The sequence below is a fragment of the Gordionus sp. m RMFG-2023 genome, chromosome 2 (genome assembly GCF_954871325.1).
Source record: "Gordionus sp. m RMFG-2023 chromosome 2, tfGorSpeb1-WG-v2, whole genome shotgun sequence".
Lineage (NCBI taxonomy): Eukaryota > Metazoa > Nematomorpha > Gordioida > Chordodea > Parachordodidae > Gordionus > Gordionus sp. m RMFG-2023.
In genome coordinates this window covers 27,786,847-27,806,404 of record NC_088776.1, presented here as the reverse complement: position 1 = coordinate 27,806,404, position 19,558 = coordinate 27,786,847, and the positions used below count along the sequence as shown (strand labels likewise).

Here is a 19,558-nt window from a genome sequence, read left to right as displayed (position 1 = left end):
AAATTTTGAGAAATATCATGTATACCTTGACACTGTTATGGGACTTGCCATAATTTTTCCAACATCAATTAAGCCCCTCTTTGAACCAACTTCAATAAAATATTGTGCCAAACGTTTGAAGCCTTTACCAGCTATACATTGAAAACGAATATCTATGGTACAAAATTTTACACATCTATTGATAACTTCCCTTTTTCACTTGTATATGATACTTTAACATTTTTAATTGAATAAAAAGAAGATAATTATAATCTTGATTTGCATTTATCTAGATTAATGTGAAGACCAGACTTTCCTGAATATGTAAGTGTGTTCTGACATTTTTTTCATTGAACAAATCCAACTTTTTTGATTTTGATGGTCTATTATTATACTGAAACTATCCTAGACTTTGCTATTTAATTAATTACTTTCAAATAATTTATATTCCTGATAATGTAATTTTTATGTATTTCTTGATTTTTATTTATTATATATAGTGCTGTTCGAAGAAAAGGAACGCCATTTGTTACCTTCTTCTAGGGGTAACGAGCAACGGTAACGCTTTCTTTTTTTGAGTAGCGGTAACGCAAAACGATACTCAAATTTTTTCTTAGAAAATATGGAACCATATTTTCTTGTATTATAAAATTATTTTTTAAATTTTATAAATAATTTAAGCCAAGTTTTTAAGTCAGATTAACCACCAAATTCTTTCATTTTAATTTTCGTTGTTTAATTTTCAGTCAAGATTGTTAATCTAATTGAATCAATCAAGAATTTTATAATTTATTTTAGAATATTATGATAATTCTAAATATTTCTTCAGATGATCTAACCTGCCCTGGTTTTAATTTACACCAATAAAAAAATTTAGGGTACAAAGTCTATCTTCATAAAATTGCGTTTCAAATATTTCCTCAAATGTGGATTAAATATGGTCAGTCTCGAAATTATGCATCAATTTTTAAGGAAAAAATGGGAAGATATCTGATTAAACCAGTTATAATAAGATTCAACTCTTTTTATAACTCCGTGAAATTAATAGTCTTATTGAGGAAAATAACCAATTTGACGATCTTGTGATAAATCCTAATTTCAGAGATTTTCAGATAATGACAAGTCGTTCATATATATTTTGTTTGGTTAGTGTTAATTAAAAATATGATATATATATTTATTTTAGTTTTTTATTAGAAAAATATTAAAAATTAAAATTTAAAAAAGATTTTAATTTAATTAAAACCAAATTTGAAAATAGTAAATTGATTATAATTAATCGTTTTTTGGAAAATTAAAATTTTATTAAGTATAAATAGGATACCAAGTGATTTTAAATAGAACAAGCAATAAAAACAAAATTAACACTCAGTGTGATAAATAACACATATGTTGCCCTATTAAATATCCTTAAAATAAGCTAAATTTAAATGAAAAATTTTAGGATCAAGCCCATTAAAAAAATTTTTTTTACACAAACCCGCTCGGCTCAGGCCCACTAGAAAATATATAATTAGGCTCCTAAAAAGTATGCACTTTATTAGATTTATTTCTAAAATGACGTAGTTTATGATAATCATTAATTGAATATCGCTGACACTCCTAAAAAAGAGAATTTTTTTTATCCTTTCGTCTCTGATATAACCCAAAGTATAAAAGATTAAGGGGAAATATTACCCAGATTAAGTTATCTAAACTTTAGTTTGAATCTAAAGTTAGATAAAATCGAAAGGGATCGGCCACATCTTGATTTGACATGGAATGATCCTTAAAATTTATTAGTTATGTATATCTAATGCCTCTATTGGTACATGACAAAAAGGGTCGGCGTGGTTTGGGATCAATATTTGCATGGGCCTCGGGTAATGGCGGACGAGACCGAGACAACTGCAACTGCGACGGATACACGAACAGTCGCTACACACTGAGTATCAGTTCAGCCACCGAGTCGGGTCATGTGCCTTGGTATTCAGAGCCTTGTTCTAGTACACTGGCCTCTACCTACTCCTCTGGCTCCGTTATGGAACACAAGATCGTCAGCACAGATCTCCGACATGGATGCACCGAATCTCACACAGGCACTTCAGCCTCAGCCCCTCTTGCTGCTGGTATTCTTGCCCTAGCCCTTGAAGCCAACCCCAACCTCGGGTGGAGGGACATGCAGCACCTGGTAGTCGTCACATCTAAGTACATTCACATTGCTATCTACACATTTATTTTATTAAACATAGATGAAATATTAATGAGAGTTATATCGTCGGCTTTGTAAGTGGTATCTGACATTTTTATCAAAATCGATTTATAAATAAGTATAACATGTGTATATCATATTCCATATCTTAAAAACTATATAGAAATGATTTTTTATTGGCTGAAAAGAACTATTAAAATATTAAATCGAGTGGTTGCCGTGCAGCAGCTTAATATGATAGTTTAAAAAAGTTTATATTTTGTTTAAGTTATAAAAAATATACAATCATACAATTATAATTTGCTATAATTACATGTTTTTACTTAAAGCCCCGATAATTTGTACGTTAGTGATTGGACTGTCAATGGAATAGGACGTAAAGTGAGTCATTCCTTCGGTTACGGAATGATGGATGCGGGCGCCATGGTCAAAGCAGCCCGAGTTTGGCGCAATGTTCCACCCGCCAACAACTGCACGATCATTAACACACGACATAGTGGGCCGATCCCTCCTAATGGATCCATCAGGTTCAGCCTTGAAACCGATGGCTGTTTGGGAAAACTAGCTTCTAACATGAGGTTTCTTTATAATTTCTATACATAATCATATATTTTCATCAAAATATAGGCTTGTACCTAAGATATTTTTATAAAATTTTAATTAGGAATAACAACAACTATTACAGTTACAACGGATACAATTCAAATGGTAATTTTAAGCCTGGTGAAGATTCGGATTTAAGGAGCAGTGGGGAAGGTGATATATATAGTTATGGTGGGCACGTCAAATATCTTGAACATGTACAGGCGCGCATATCCTTAAAAGCGCCTGAACGAGGACAAATCGAAATATTCTTGACTTCGCCCGCTGGTTAGGATTTTTTTAATCCTTTTAATATAATTTTTTTTTTAAATATACAAAATTGTGAAAAAATTTATTGATTGATTTTTAATTCTTTACTTGAAAGTTTGTTTATTGCAATTTAATATTAATTTATTTTATTAGTACAAGGGAATTCAATTATGATATGATTAATAAATAAAGGGACGACATCCAAACTCTTATTTAAAAGACCTAAGGATTATTCTGGGGCTGGTATCAATGGGTGGCCATTTATGACAACTCACAGTTGGGGAGAGCTCTCATACGGTACTTGGATACTTGAAATAACAAATGGAGCTAATCTGCCTGGTTAATTTTTATTGTTATTCACTACTCGAATATTAGATTTTGAACCTTTATTGCATTCTTCTTGAAACCGATTATATATTTTAATTTTATGATTTAAGGTTACTTGGTCGAGTGGTCCTTAATTTTTCATGGAACAGAATCTCAACCTGAAACGTTATCGTCACTTAGCTCATCGAGCTCTCCTTCATATATCAGGGGGCTGAAACATAATTCCATATCGGACAATCAGGCCGCTGCTGAGTCCTCATCTTCTAGAAATTACCTTAAAAATAATTTGATTCTAAACTGTTTCAAGATGCTATATCCGGGACATTGTTTGGGTGAGTTTAACTTGTTCCCTAGTTTATTTATATTAATCTGCATCGCGTTTAATTGCGTGCACCATTGTATAGTTTAAAATTCTATATTCTCTTCTAGCTGTAAGAAAATAGAAGTTACGCAGGATATAATGAATTTCAAACTTAAGTTTAGGAAAAAATAATCATATTATTTTAAATCACATTGACTCAAACAAAGTTAATTCTCATGTGTTATAATGCCGGAGTATAATTCTAATTTTTGATAATGACATAAATTTAAAGGGTGCCCTTCGTTTGTTAAATATTATTTTATATATATGAATCGCATACCTTTATTATAAAAAATTCAAATTACCTGCGTTATTTATTAAATGACGTTAACATCAATGAATCTGTATATGATTGCACTTCTTTATATAGTCATTATATGTATATATTTTACACATTATATGTTTTTTTGATGATGATAGGTTTGATATATTTTTTATCTTTAATTTAAATCCAAATAATGTTTTAATATATATTTAGTGATAAAGATTATTTACTTAAAGCAACATAATGTTTATTGTATTAATAATGATATGGATATTTTTTTACAATACTTTATGTGTTAAATCGTGAGAAGAACAAACTTAACAAATATATATTACTCTATACATCTCTAAAACTGATAGTGTGAATGATAATTTTTGTAGATTTAAACATTCCATTTCTCAACGTTTCGTCCTTTCGAAATTATTAAAAAGCTAATAACTCGAATAATGGCATTTAATTGTAAAGGCATGGTAACATGTGATAGATGTAAATGTTTAATTTAACCTATTTTAATTTCCATGTATTTACTGTATTTTAAAATTAATAACAAGACTAATATTTTGATAAATTTTGAATCTCCTTTAAATGTAATCTACATATCTTCTATTATTTTATTTTATGATATTCATTTGAAAAGTGTTTCTTATTTTGATATAATGAATAATTTAAAAAATCCCATTTTATATAATTTATATTTTAGGTTTTATTGTAGATATAGTAGATAGATATTATATTTAATTTAAACAGTATTTCGTTTAAGTTAAATTATCTATAAAAATAAATATTATTTTTTATTTACATAATTACGTTTTACATGAGTTTAGTTTGGAGGTTCTAAATGTCAACTTTTTTATTTTTTTTCTATCATTTTTTGTTTTGCATGTAGTTTTATCAAGAATGTTTGTATACTAAATATCGCACCATAAAATTTATAAGATTTTACTTATAAAATATTTTTAGTTTGCGATGATTCATACGCCCTGTACGAAGGTATGTGTTTAAAAGAATGCCCACCTAATTTGTATAAATCTCTCATAATGACTCCTCCTATAATATTTCCATCATCAATTAAAAGAGCCTCTCGCAGCCATCATAAAAAATCTGATTTATTTCTAAATAGTAAAGACGAAAGTATGATAAACTATGCTTCGGGGTGGGCCACCTTCCCTATAACATATTATACTAAAAGAGCGACTAAAATTTATAAAAAGGAGATTAAAAAAGTGGTAAAGAAGTTGTTTTCTTTGATTTGCAAGACCTGTGATTCTTCTTGTAAACGCTGCAGAGACGGGGGCAGGGCCCATTGCACGGAATGTCACGACGGATATTACCTGGCCAAGTTTTCGAGAAAGGACGAAGAAGAGAGCAGGACGGCGAACAGTGCAGAGTGTAAGGCTTGTGACGTGAGTTGTCGGACATGCGATGGGATCAGCGCGACCCGTTGCACATCCTGCCCTCTCACGAATCCCACGCCCCCATTCCCCGTTCTCGTGGATGGACATTGCCGCACGCCACGCTCTCACGGTTATGTCCGCTCAGAACACTCGCTTCCTTCCGGTAACCATCCTTTTACTTCCATCCCAGTTGTCCGTCATACCATCCTCGTGTCCGTTTTCGTCATTGCTTTCGTCGCCATTTTTGCCGCCTTTTTGCTCTTCACAAAAAATATCGGGACTCGATTAACTAACAATCTCGGACAGAACACATCTCTAAATCGTAAATCTATTACTTTCCTTATGAAAAATTTTAAAATTTGCAATATATATTTTGAACGTAAGGTTGAAATTTATTCCCATATAAATGCATTAATATTAATTTTTTGTATATTTATAATAGAAAATTTCAACCTCGAGGTTTATGGTAAAAAAAACATCAGCGAAAACATTTATTTAACTAAAATAAATAAACTAGAGGATCTCGATGAAAATTCTATGAGCGACAAAAATTTTCCAATTAACTCTCATAAAACGCTGATATCCAATGGAGTTATTTCCAATCTTCCCGCTTATTTGAAAAATTTAATAACGTTAAAACGAGCACGGCATTCAATAAATATTCATGATAAAATTAGCGGTCAGCTCCTTTGTAAAAACTTAAGGGATGATAAATACAATTTTTATAATCATTATAAATTGGTACCATTCTTTCAAAAAAATCCTATATTAGCTAATAATGCTTTTGAAAACGAATTATCAGATGAAAGTGATGACGGTACAAATTGCTCAGGTTTCAAAAATGATATATGTGGAAACAATCTCAAAACAAATCCCAACGAGAGCAGTCATCTTTTGGCTTTATAAAGTTTATTCAATATTTAATATCGATCTCCGAATTTATTATATATTTAATCGATCGTCAACTTATAATATACCATCAGACATAAAAAGTCACACTTGTCATTTTTATATAGTTACTCTCCAGTTGAATCTCCAAGGATTTTTTAATAGCAGAATGAATCACTTTGTTGCAAAATATTTTCTGAATCTATTTTTATGCATACCATTAATAGTTACACAAATGGTACCTTCATGGCAATTATATATTCTTTTTACAATAGTAAAGTTAGTAAATGAATGCAATTTATAGTAAAAACTATTTTCAGCTCAAATATTTATTATTTTTGTATTTTGATTTTTTACTTATATTTTATTTTATTTAATAAGCTATAAAAGAAAAATTTATAAATTATTTATATATATATTTGATTTAATTAAAGTATGAGAGATATGCTTATGCATTATATTTATATTTGAAATCTTATATTAATGATCTTATAAACATATCTATAATTTTATTTATAAAATAATAATTTAAATTCTTAGAACGACGACTATATAGTTTATATATCCGAGTTAAAACACTTTAGTCTGATTGAGACCGTGTATTGTAAAGGTCTATTTTGTCATAAAGTTTTAATTCTCAGTGTTTTGTTTCTATTTATAAAGTTTAACCACTATTTTCAACCAACTATCCTGATTGATCCTGATTGTATTCGCATATTTTTATATACTTTAAATTATATAAATTACAATATAGCTTTGATTCACATAACTGTAATTATTCGTCCAATTATTGTTTTATAGGACATTCAAAATTGACAAATTTAAATAATTTTCAAACGCTGAATTTTTTCAACATCAAAATTTAATATATTTGGGGAACTTTTGGATTGTTGAAAATAATTGTACTAATAATAATTATAAAATAATAAATTAAATTTATTTAGTTAAGACTCATGCTAAAATATATAATATACAATTTATTTCAATATTGTCATTTGATTGTGCTAAAAACAAATTTAAAATGCCTAATAGTAATAATACTACACGGTATAATTAACAAATTCCTTGTCATTTAATATATTTTCATTTAAAAATATATTGAAAATTGCAGTTTGATGGTACTGTGAATACTTGTTTTCAAGATACAAAATTCTTTTGTATCTTTTACTTTGCATTCCTTTGACATTCTTAATTATACTTCATTTTTAAAAGTATACTGTACCTATTCTACTTTTATAATATTTTTGTTTAATAAATTTAATACTATTTTTTTGCGTGGATTTTTCAGGGACTCGGAGTGAACCGTAATAAACCGCGAGACCTTTATAAATATCATAATTATTTTTTGAAAGAGTTTACATATTTTACTATATCCGCATAGTTTTAAGGTATCAATCCATTTTATAATTATTAAATTATCAAAATATTTTCTTAATATTTATAAAGAAGTATGTATTAATTTTTTCACTATAACTTAAATTGATCTAGAACCTTTTAACTGCTTCTTATAGTATTCGAGCCATATTCTTATTTTCTCTATTTTAGTATGCAACATATCTAAATAACCAATTTGTTTGATTTATTTACATTTATTTAATTAATTTAATTTTAATATCACCACCATAAACTAATATTATCCATGATGTGGCTTTACATGATGGTGATTAGTTTATCAATATCATAATTTTACAATATTTATTTTCTCTCATCTCATATTTTTTATTGTACTTGGCATATTCAAAAGGCATCATTCTAAAGAACATGAATCCTTAACTGTTAAAATTAAACTTTCCAAATCCATTTTGCCATCAATATCAAAATCTAGCCATAATATTTCTATTGAGCAGTCATTAAATCTATGATCAAGGTTAAAATGGATAAAAACACATTAATAAATTTTTATGCAGATATATGATTACTATATATTTATGTATTATTCATAAATACTTAACAAAAATAAATTAATTCATCTATTTTGTAAATAAACTTATTAACGTGATGGCAGTATTTTAATAAATAATAATTATGCTTCAATAAAAATAATTTAAAATTTGTTTTGTAAACTTAAAATAAAAATAAATTAATTCATCTATTTTGTAATTCAATAAAAATAATTAAAAATTTGTTTCGTAACCGCAATGAACCTTTACAATTAGCTGAACCGAATCGTACCTTTTTCATAAGAACCATAACCATTACGAATATGTATATACTGAACCATAGCCAAACTTAACCGTTATAAATAATGGTTAGGGTCCCTGGGTATTAATATTCATTTTAAGATTAATATTCATTATTATTTGATATATAAATTTTATATTTGGAAAATATATAATCCTTATTTATGATCTTATCCGTATTTATATTAGTCATTGTATTAGAATTATCACCATCTTATTAATAGGGAATGAAATATATTTATTACTGTCCAACATTTTGGATTGCCCTTTGTACCCTTATAGAAATAAAAATATTTGAGTTATTCGGATTCGCTTAAAAAATTCTTTATTGAAGCGTTTGCATTTTTTGCTTAATATTTAGATATTTGAAGCCATGAATGTACAAGATAAATTTTTACATATCATATTATACTAAAGGTTAGTACTCTTTAGTTTAATCAGCATGTTAAAACTTATCCCATATATGATTGTGCGTGCGCCATTTATTTTAATCATTAATACATATTTAACATTTTGCCCTATCTGAAAATGAATTTACTATAAGTTGATAATTTTACTAAAAGAAAGGATATGATATAAATCGTATTTCCGTTTACACTACATATGATATTTTCTTGTAATAGAAATAAGACTTTATTACATAGATTTTTTAAAATATTTTTACTAAATAATATTGTCCGCTTGTATATTTATGATACTAACGAACTAAATATGGCTAACCATTGTGAATATTGACTATCAGGTCAATTTAGCGAAATTTTATCGCAAATGAAACTTTAGAGCGAAGATGCGAAACCAATTTTTAGCTAGGACAATATATCGAATTTATTTCCGCAAAATTTTTATCGCACATTATAGTGAAACTTTTATAACCCCTTTTTCCTATACTTATTGTATATTAAGTATGCATGTTGTTTTAAATGTGATGATTTCGCAATCTTCCTGATTACTTTCACTCATGGTCATGAGTACACGAGCATTTTGGGTCCAGTTTTTTACCCCAATAACAACCCCCTTCTAACATAAAAATGAAAAAAAATGCGTTTTGCACATTTAAAGTAAATTTTAGCAAATAAACTGAATTTTTACTTATTCATGACTAAAAATACTGAAAGCCAGGAATTTTTATAGGATTTTCTCAGTTTTTTAAAAATCATAGAAGATTTTGCTAAATTAAAATTTTAATTTTTCAGAATTTTTTTTTAATGCTTATTTCTATAGAAAATTGTTGTTCTTATATCTGAATCCTGGGAACTTAAACATTTTACAAAGGTTTATTTTATATTTAATAAATTTCGAATAATATAATCATAAATTGTAAATTATACATAACCTCATATGAGATAATTTATAACATGTTTCATAAAGATTCTTACTATATTTTTTGCATCTTCCATGTATTCATTTTTTTTACATTATACACATCCTTATAACTCCCTGATATAATGGTCCTTTAATTTGAGAATTTTGTTTACCCATCTTATTTCTTTCGGTATTTCAAATTGTTTCTAGATAAAGAGATTGTGGTATTAAATTTGTATTTCAGTTTAATGTTTATTATTGTTTACAATGATTTCATCGATTTAAACTCTTTCTCCATATCTCTATGGTTACCTGTGATTATAACTACCTGCCACTATCATGCAACCTTCATTTTCATCTCTTAATATCCTCCTTTCTTTAATATTCATCACTAGATAACTCAAATTATATTGATGCTGTTTTTAATCGTTATTCTTAAATAGTGTCTAAATGTATTATATAAATAATTATAAGATTTTATGAATTAATTAGACAATAATGTAAAAATTTTGAAATATAATGGATTTTATAATTTGTTGAGTTCCCTCTACTCCAATATCTGAACATGAGTTGTTAAATTTTCAAAAGATTTATTCTCAGTTTTAAATCCTATGAAGACGCATTAGATGAATTAATAAGTATCACAGGCATAGCTGGGGGAAGGGGGGGGGGGTGGATTTCCCTTTGAAAATTTGCAGTTAAAAAATTTCCCTTGCCCCCTCCCTAAATAGGCCTACAATAAATGGACGTAAGACCTCCAATAAATTTCGGAGAAAAATCCTCTCTAAAAGTGCTTCTCTCCCCCGAGAATAATCCTGGATATGCTTATGCTCGCATCTTCGTTTGTTTAAATAAGTAGACATAGAATTAGTTATAAAATACTAGGTAAAATTCCACTTTTACAGACATATTTGACAGTTAGATATATTACAGTTAATAATTTAACAAATTTTACTAATCAATTCTCTTGATATTAAATATAGCAACAATTTGCATTCAATTATTTAACGCCATCTATTTATTTTAAGTAAAAATGATATTTAAATTTAATCTTCATATTATTCATCCCACAATGTCTTTAAAAGATATTTTCTGATGTCCTCAATATTTTATAGTTTTCTATAAAATATATAATTCGCTATATTGGTAAAAATTACTTGATTGTCATTTGATAATTAGATATTATATCTACGACATATAATATTCCACTGTTTGTATTGTGCTTTAATATTTTTTTTAATTTATGATTTAATTTTATCAATAGTTTTATAATTATATTTTACTTTTATTTAGATAAATAAATTAAAATTACTCACTTTATAAAAAATTATATTTGATATATTATATTATTTAGTAATTTTATGGATCTATTAATAATTATAACACATTTCACTTCTGTCTTAAGACTTATCTTTGGCTTATATTCTATTTATTAAAAAACATTTTTGGTTCATTTTACATATTTATAAATTTATTTTCCGAAAAATCTATAAATTATGATGAATAGTTTTATAAAAAAATATCAACTTTTACATTCTTTCTTTTAAATTATTATTTAAGATATATGCATACATATTTGAGGGTCAGGGAGTGGGGGATAGACTAAGGGGGATATTTTTTATTACCTAAAAATGATATTTACAAATGGTGATAAATTTCTGAATGGAGGGGGGGGGGGATTTTCCCTTGCCCCCCCCCCGGCTACACCTATGGCTAATAGCATTTTTTGATCTTGCAAATTGATTGTTAAAATTGTTTTTAGGCGTTGGTAAGAATAATGAATATTTGATAAGATGTCAATATGAGAGGAGTAAAAAGGTATATGTATGTTGGCTTGTGTTAAAGAAGATATCTTCGATTTCGTTGTCATGATTGGAACCTATTTACAATAGCTTATTATTGTAACTCTAGCATAGGCTTAGAAAAATTTAATCGGAGATCTTAAGGTTCACTTATAGCAAGCCTTTATCTTTGTTAGATTCTTTTTTAAATAATTTTGTTTTTTCACATTTTTTATAAAAATTATTGTATCGATTATGTTTAAAAACAATAATGAATTTTATTTGTAATATTATCAAATTTAACTTCTAATAGTATGTAATTTGATTAACCTCGATAATATAATATTAAATGTAGGAAAGTTATAATAATTACAAATATAGTATTCAAATTATAACCTTTTAAAATATATAAGATATTAAGATATAACAAAAATATATTCTAAAAATTTTGAATTATAATCGTTTATTTAAAAAAAAATTAACCTTTACTAATTCTTTCATATTCTTGTTATTTAATATCATTTTATTCGAGAGAAAGCCTATACCCGTGAATCGCACATATATTTAATAACTTTATGAGCAGGGCAAGGGCTGATTTTAATTTCAAATGTCTATGTTATATAAACAAATTTTGTTGGTGTTGATGTTAGTATTATGAATAAGTTTAAAGCCTGCATGAATAATTAAATCAATAATTAATAACTTTTGTCAATTGTATATAATTACAGGGTTTCCCATATTAAAAAGCAAAAGTGTCAATCATAAAAGAAATACATCCGATAAAGGAAAAGCGTCAATCGAAAAAAGGAAAAGTACTAATCCTTAGGAAAACTGATCAAAAAAGGTAAGGTCCAATCAAAAATGGAAAGATCTAATCAAAAAAGGAAAAATACCAAAGGCTTAGGATTAGGTCTGATCAAAAAAGGAAAAGTGTCAAACAAAAATGGAAAAGATCCGATCAAAAAGGAAAAGGTTCTGAAGGCTTAGAAAAAGAATAAATTAAAAAAGGAAAATCGTTATTTTTTAAATATTTTAATTGTAAGAAATGATTGTTTGCGAAATCCATTGGAGAAGATGAAAGGATTGAAGAATGAAAGGTCCAAAGATGTAAAAATATTGATTTGGATTCTAAAATGAATATTATTATCAAAACAAGTTCAATAATATTTATTCATCTAGTAAATCATAATCTAAAACCATAAAAGTAAACGTATAAAAAAATTAAAGTTATAAAAACAATCCCAGAATAAAAAAGTGAATAATGATTGCAAAGAAACGTACAAGAAAAATTAATAATTTTTTTATATTAACATCTTTGATCCTTTTTTCTTTGTAAATATTCTCATTTACTTAGTCTATAATATGAATTCTAAACAAACATCATATTTAATATCGTAATAATTCTACAAATTAATATCTCGTATCTATATAATTTGCATAATAAAATATCTATATAAAGAATATTAATTTGAATATCACAACATTAATAAATAATTATAAATTTACTTAACAAATTTTTTATTTTTCCTTTTTATTTTATATCTAACTTTTTACGATCTCTTTATAAGTCATTTTAATCTTTATTTTTTAAAAAAAATTTCTTATCATTCCCGATCATTCTTTTTTATCTTTTTAAAAATAATTTATTTATCTTCCTTGTCATTTTTCTTAACTTCTCTTTTTATATTATTATAACAATTCTTTTTATCCTTTTTTTTTATCCTACATAACAAAAGTATCATTTTATCTCTCTTTTTCTCCGTCCCAAATTCAGGCTATTACATATGCCAGGAAGAAAACACAAAATGACTGATACTTGTATTATATGACTATTAAATTTCAAGAGGAACAGTAAATATAGGAATTACCATCGATTAGTCAAATAGAAAATGTGGTGATTGTAATTCACTCCTTTTACATCAAATAGGGAAATTATAATTTGAAAAGTTATTATATGGATTTTATATTCCGTGAAAAACGATCTGTAAAATGTCCAATAGGTATATATTTTTTTAAATCAGGCCTTAGAAAAAATTGAGCCGAAATTTTTTTTTTAAATCAGGGCTGAGCCTAAAATTATAAAACCTGGACGGGACCAAAAAATAAATTTTCTTATAAATCCAGGTTGGACCTGCAATGTTACCTCTGCGTTCTCTTATTATAAAAAGAATAACTCAGGTTCTTGAGTGAAAAAAATCTGACAACCCTGAGTTCAGCATAGAAATGCAAATGATCTTATATAAAGCCAACTTTAGGCAATTTATTTATTAACATGAATAAAATTTTCTATATAAGAATTTTTCTATTATGAAAGATAATATAGGAATTGTAATTTGAGAAATATTTGTCAAGTTTATTTAAACGAATTATTTAGCATAAAAACATAAATCACTTATTAATAATATACTTCATATTATGAAAAGATAATGTAGGAATTGCAGGTGGAGATAAGTTTACTGTTTATTTAAACAATTCAAATGACTTAAATTTGATTCTTAATGAAATTAATATTTCATATTATGAAAAGCTAATGTAAGAATTGCATGTTGAGAAATATTTTCTAAGTTTATTTAAATGTTTTAAATTGAATTCTTAACATGTAATATTATAACAGAGGTTGCCAATTTAAAATCTAAGGGATGTTAACTTTATTAGTTTAATATATTATACAAAAAAATGGCAATTACAAAATTAAAAACTTTAATATAAACGTGAAAATTTAATATTAAGATTGCATTTTTGATTTCTCATTTTAAACATATCGAAAGATTTGTTTAAAAAATAATACTTTTCAGTGGTGGATTCATAGTCAAAATGGGTAAAATATGCAGAGGTATATGGATATACCACAAAAATTGTTAATAGGCAATTATAGACCCGATTCGGTTTACCTGATACAATAGTGTCTGATGAAGGTCCAGCATTGATGATTTCAAACAGTTTTGAGCTGAGTCATAGACCCAACACATTCTAGCTCCACTGTATCATTTCAGCTATAATTTTAACAAATTTGCATATTAAAAAATCCTTCAATTATAATTTACAAGTAATGATAATTAGGACTAGGGGTGGGACCAATATATATTGGTTTACAATACCAATCCAATATATAATTTAATATTATTGTACCTAAATATATTGGTTTGATATATTGTTTAAATACAATATTAACCAATACCAATTTATAAATAGAGAAATACATATAATTATTTGGTTTTATTGTGGAGTTATATCGTGGTATATTTTTTTACTTTCTCCCTGTTTTAATGGCATAGGCGTAGCCAGGATTTTCCTAAGGGGGGGGGGAATTAAAAAATTACTGGGGCTTCGTCCCCAGACCCCATTTGGGGCGGGCCTTCGGCCCGCTTTTGCCTGGCCTTCAGCCGGTTTACCTTTGTCTATATATAGTCATCAAATATTTTTACAAGATAGGAAGTTTTTTTTAATAAAAAAAAATAACAAATATGAAATATATTTTTATTAGTTTATATAAAATATAATAAATTACTTGTATATACATTAATATAAAAGCATGGTAATAATTTATTCCAAACAAATATAAGAAATTTATTTATAAAAAAAAAGACATATAGTTGATAATATATAGAATTAATTACAAAATATTATGTAAAATTCCACTTTTACAGACATATTTGACAGTTAGAGAATATATTACAACAGTTAATATTTTAACAAATTTTACTAATCAATGCTCTTGATAATAAATATAGCAATAATTTGCATTCAAAATGTTTTTAAAAGATATTTCCTGATGTCCTTTCCTTATCAATATTTTATAGTTTTCTGTAAAATATATAATTCGCTAATTTGGTAAAAATTACTTGATTGTCATATGATAATAAATAAAATTAGATATACTGTAAATCTACGACATATAATATTCCACTGTTTGTATTCTACTTTAATTTTTTTATTTAATTTATGATTTAATTTTATCAATAGTTTTATAATTATATTTTACTTTTATTAAGATAAATAAATTAAAAAATTATCGTAAGTAGACTTGTTTTCTATATATTAATATTTCTTGCTGACAAATAATGGATACTACAAAATGGCGCTACAGCTGATTACAATGTGTGGACACTTTTATAATGCTTTGAATGAATGAATCGCCAATCTATTATATATATCATTGATTATATTATTTTATAATTAAAATACATTTCACTTTTGTCTTAAGACTTATCTTTGGCTTATATTCCATTTTTTAAAAAACATTTGGCTCACTTTTTCTATATATAAATGATTTTTTTCAAAAATGTATGAATTATGATGAATAGTTTTATAAAAAAAATATATACTTTTACATTCTTTCTTTCAAATTATTGTTTAAGATATATGCATACATTTTTAAGGGTCAGGGAGTGGTGGGGGGACTAAGGGGGATATTTTTTATTAGATTAAAGTGATATTCACAAAAAGGATAAATTACTGAAGTGTGGGGGTGGGGGGTATTTCCCCTTGCCCCCCCCTGTCTACGACTACGTTTTATGGTAATGCTCATGATTTTTTTCTTCCATGTTCATTTAAAACTGAAATTACGGGTTTTTTAAATCACGATTTCTAATCTATTAATTAGTAATTAATAATTTGAATTTAAACCAATACCAATATAAACCAATAGCAATACCAATACAAGAAATAGAAAATATTGTTTAAACCAATGCCAATATTTTAGACCCAATAGCAATACAATATATAGTTTATCTTTGGTTTTTAATAATGGTTCCCAGCCCTAATTACGACTAATATACTTAATTTTTCATATTTTGAAAAGATAATGTAGGAATTGCAAGTTGAGAAAATTTATATTTATTTAAACATTCAAATGACATAAATTTAATTCTAAATGACATAAATTTTTAACCTGAAATTTTACCAAGATATGTATAATAGGCACATTTCATTGCCAGTTTAGTCTCATTGTCTGTTAAATTTGAAACATATTCCGGATTTAGAAGATAGGATAAGAAATGGGTTGGTGAAAGTATCTTGTTGTCATACTTTTGTGATACAAAACCATAATTAAATAATAAACAAATTAAAATACAATTTAATATTTCTTTTAATTTGGTCAAATCACAACATAAACATTTTTAAAACCATGTTGCTTATTTGATTTGTGTAATATTTTATTAGAAAGAGAGAGGAAAGGGGTGATTCTAAAAAAGTTTGATTTTGAGAACACAACAATTGGTAAAAAAAACTTTTCAATCAAAAAATGTTAAAATTAAGAGTTTTATGTTAGGAAATAACAGTAGCCAAAATTAAAGGAAATAACAGTAGCCAAAATTAAAAATAATACTACAATTATTTTATTGGCCAAAAAAATCGGCATGACTAAAATACGCGTCCCCGAAAACTACGCGTCTCTATGCGTCCCCGGTCAAACGGGTTTAATTTATATAATATTAATAAAAAATCTTATTTAGCTTTATAAGATGAGTTAAAAAATGTTTTTTATGATTTAAAAAAAAATGATAACTTAGTAAATTTTTTAAAAAATTATTATTTTACATCAAAAAACTACGCGTCCCCGGTCAAGATACATTTTTTTTTAAAAAATAAAAGCAGATTCATATTTAGCTCATTAAATGAATATAGAAAATGTTTTTTATGATTTAAAAAAAATTGATAACTTAGTAAATTTTTAAAAAATTATTTTTTTAAATTAAAAACTACGCGTCCCCGGTCAAGATACATTTTTTTTAAAAAAATAAAAGCAGATTCATATTTAGCTCATTAAATGGATATAGAAAAGATTTTTAAAAAAAGTGGTAACTTAGTAAAATTTTTAAAATACTAATTTTTTACATAAAAAAACTACGCGTCTCCGGTCAGATACATTTTTTTTAAAAAAAATAAAAGCAAATTCATATTTAGCTCATTAAATGGATACAGAAAATGTTTTTTTTTATTTAAAAAAAGTGGTAACTTAGTAAAATTTTGAAAAAACACTTTTTTTCTTCATTTTTTGACTAAAATACGCGTCCCTGCGCCCGGTCAAGATACATTTTATTTTAAAAATAGAAGCAGATTCATATTTAGCTCATTAAATGGATACAGAAAATGTTTTTTTTATTTTAAAAAAAAGTGGTAACTTAGTAAAATTTAAAAAAAACACTTCTTTTTTTTCATTTTTTGACTAAAATACGCGTCCCCAGTCAAGATAGATTATTTTTATAAAAATGAATATAGAATCGTGTATAGTTTTTTAAGGAGATTCCGAAAATGGTATTAATAATTTCGATTCCATATTCATTTTTATAAAAATAATCTATCTTGACCGAGGACGCATAGGGACGCGTATTTTAGTCAAAAAATGAAAAAAAGAAGTGTTTTTTCAAAATTTTACTAAGTTACCACTTTTTTTTTAAATCAAAAAAACATTTTCTGTATCCATTTAATGAGCTAAATATGAATCTGCTTTTATTTTTTTTAAAAAAATGTATCTTGACCGGGGACGCGTAGTTTAGTCAAAAAAAAAATTTTTCGAAAAATAATTTTTAAAAAAATATATATATAAATACCATTTTCGGAATCTCCTTGAAAAACTATACACGATTCTATATTCATTTTTATAAAAATAATCTATCTTGACCGGGGACGGGTAGGGACGCGTATTTTAGTCAAAAAATGAAGAAAAAAAGTGTTTTTTCAAAATTTTACTGTTACCACTTTTTTTAAATAAAAAAATACATTTTCTGTATCCATTTAATGAGCTAAATATGAATCTGCTTTTATTTTTATTAAAAAAATGTATCTTGACCGGGGACGTGTAATGTTTTTATGTAAAAATTAGTATTTTGAAAACTTTACTAAGTTACCACTTTTTTTTAAGTCAAAAAAAACATTTTCTATATCCATTTAATGAGCTAAATATGAATCTGCTTTTATTTTTTTAAAAAAAATGTATCTTGACCGGGGACGCGTAGTTTTTAATTTAAAAAAAAATTTTTTTTTAAATTTTACTAAGTTATCATTTTTTTTAAATCATAAAAAACATTTTCTATATTCATTTAATGAGCTAAATATGAATCTGCTTTTATTTTTTTTAAAAAAATGTATCTTGACCGGGGACGCGTAGTTTTTTGATGTAAAAAAATAATTTTTAAAAAATTTACTAAGTTATCATTTTTTTTAAATCATAAAAAACATTTCTTAACTCATCTTATAAAGCTAAATAAGATTTTTTATTAATATTATATAAATTAAACCCGTTTGACTGATGATGCGTATTTTAGTCATGCCCAAAAAAATAAAAGTTTTATTTGTATCAGGATTTTCACAATAGAATATTTAGAATGACTTTCTTTCCAACTGATATCAAGTAGTTAGATTTGTTTTTAAAAACCAGTATGCATATAGCATCAGATTATATTAAAACCTAATTTCATTCATGGCTTATCAATATATGTTTTTTCAACAATTAGATGTCTGGAGCTTCTATAGCATTAACCTTTTATTTGCATGGTAATATTATATTGAGATATAAGAAATATATCTTTGCAATTGAAATCTATACTTCTCTAATTGTTTTGCCACATCCTTTTCCACCAACTCTATCACAAGAGCAGAAATTAAAAAAACTAATAATGGACATCTTACTATTGGTGGTTTCAGATACTTGTGGTTCATTTGTATCTCAAGAGCTAACATTTTCAAAACAATAGGGCAAAAGGTCTATGTAAACACAGATGACCCAAAGGAATTGTTTTACTAATGACAAGAAATCAAAATTTGCTGATTCAACTGTATTTACATACATGGTCCATTAAGATAAACTGATTTAAGTTAAATAATTTTTGTTTTTTAATTGATGTTTTTTAAATATATTTTTATTTATTATTTTTGATTCTTATATTTTATTTATTAAATTATCTAAAGAATTTAAGCAAAAATTTTTTAAAATATTAGTATTTGATTAAAATTAATTGTTAACCCTTACAATTTGATAAGCAAAAATGTATTGGATACAGTGTATTACTTTAACAATATATACAATAATTAATGA

At 26.1% G+C, this 19,558-nt stretch overlaps 1 protein-coding gene across 1 annotated transcript in view; it reads left to right on the top strand.

Annotated features, from left to right (window-relative positions):
• Positions 1–6,571, top strand: part of LOC135924988 (proprotein convertase subtilisin/kexin type 6-like) — a 74,522-nt gene extending 67,951 nt beyond the window's left edge. The window contains exons 9-15 of the mRNA XM_065460118.1: positions 1,802–2,166; positions 2,500–2,748; positions 2,835–3,040; positions 3,215–3,361; positions 3,460–3,681; positions 4,936–5,691; positions 5,812–6,571. Coding sequence (XP_065316190.1) covers positions 1,802–2,166; positions 2,500–2,748; positions 2,835–3,040; positions 3,215–3,361; positions 3,460–3,681; positions 4,936–5,691; positions 5,812–6,275 — 2,409 coding nt within the window. The 3' untranslated portion in view covers positions 6,276–6,571. The remainder of the gene's footprint in view (positions 1–1,801; positions 2,167–2,499; positions 2,749–2,834; positions 3,041–3,214; positions 3,362–3,459; positions 3,682–4,935; positions 5,692–5,811) is intronic.
• The last annotated feature ends 12,987 nt before the right edge of the window (positions 6,572–19,558 follow it).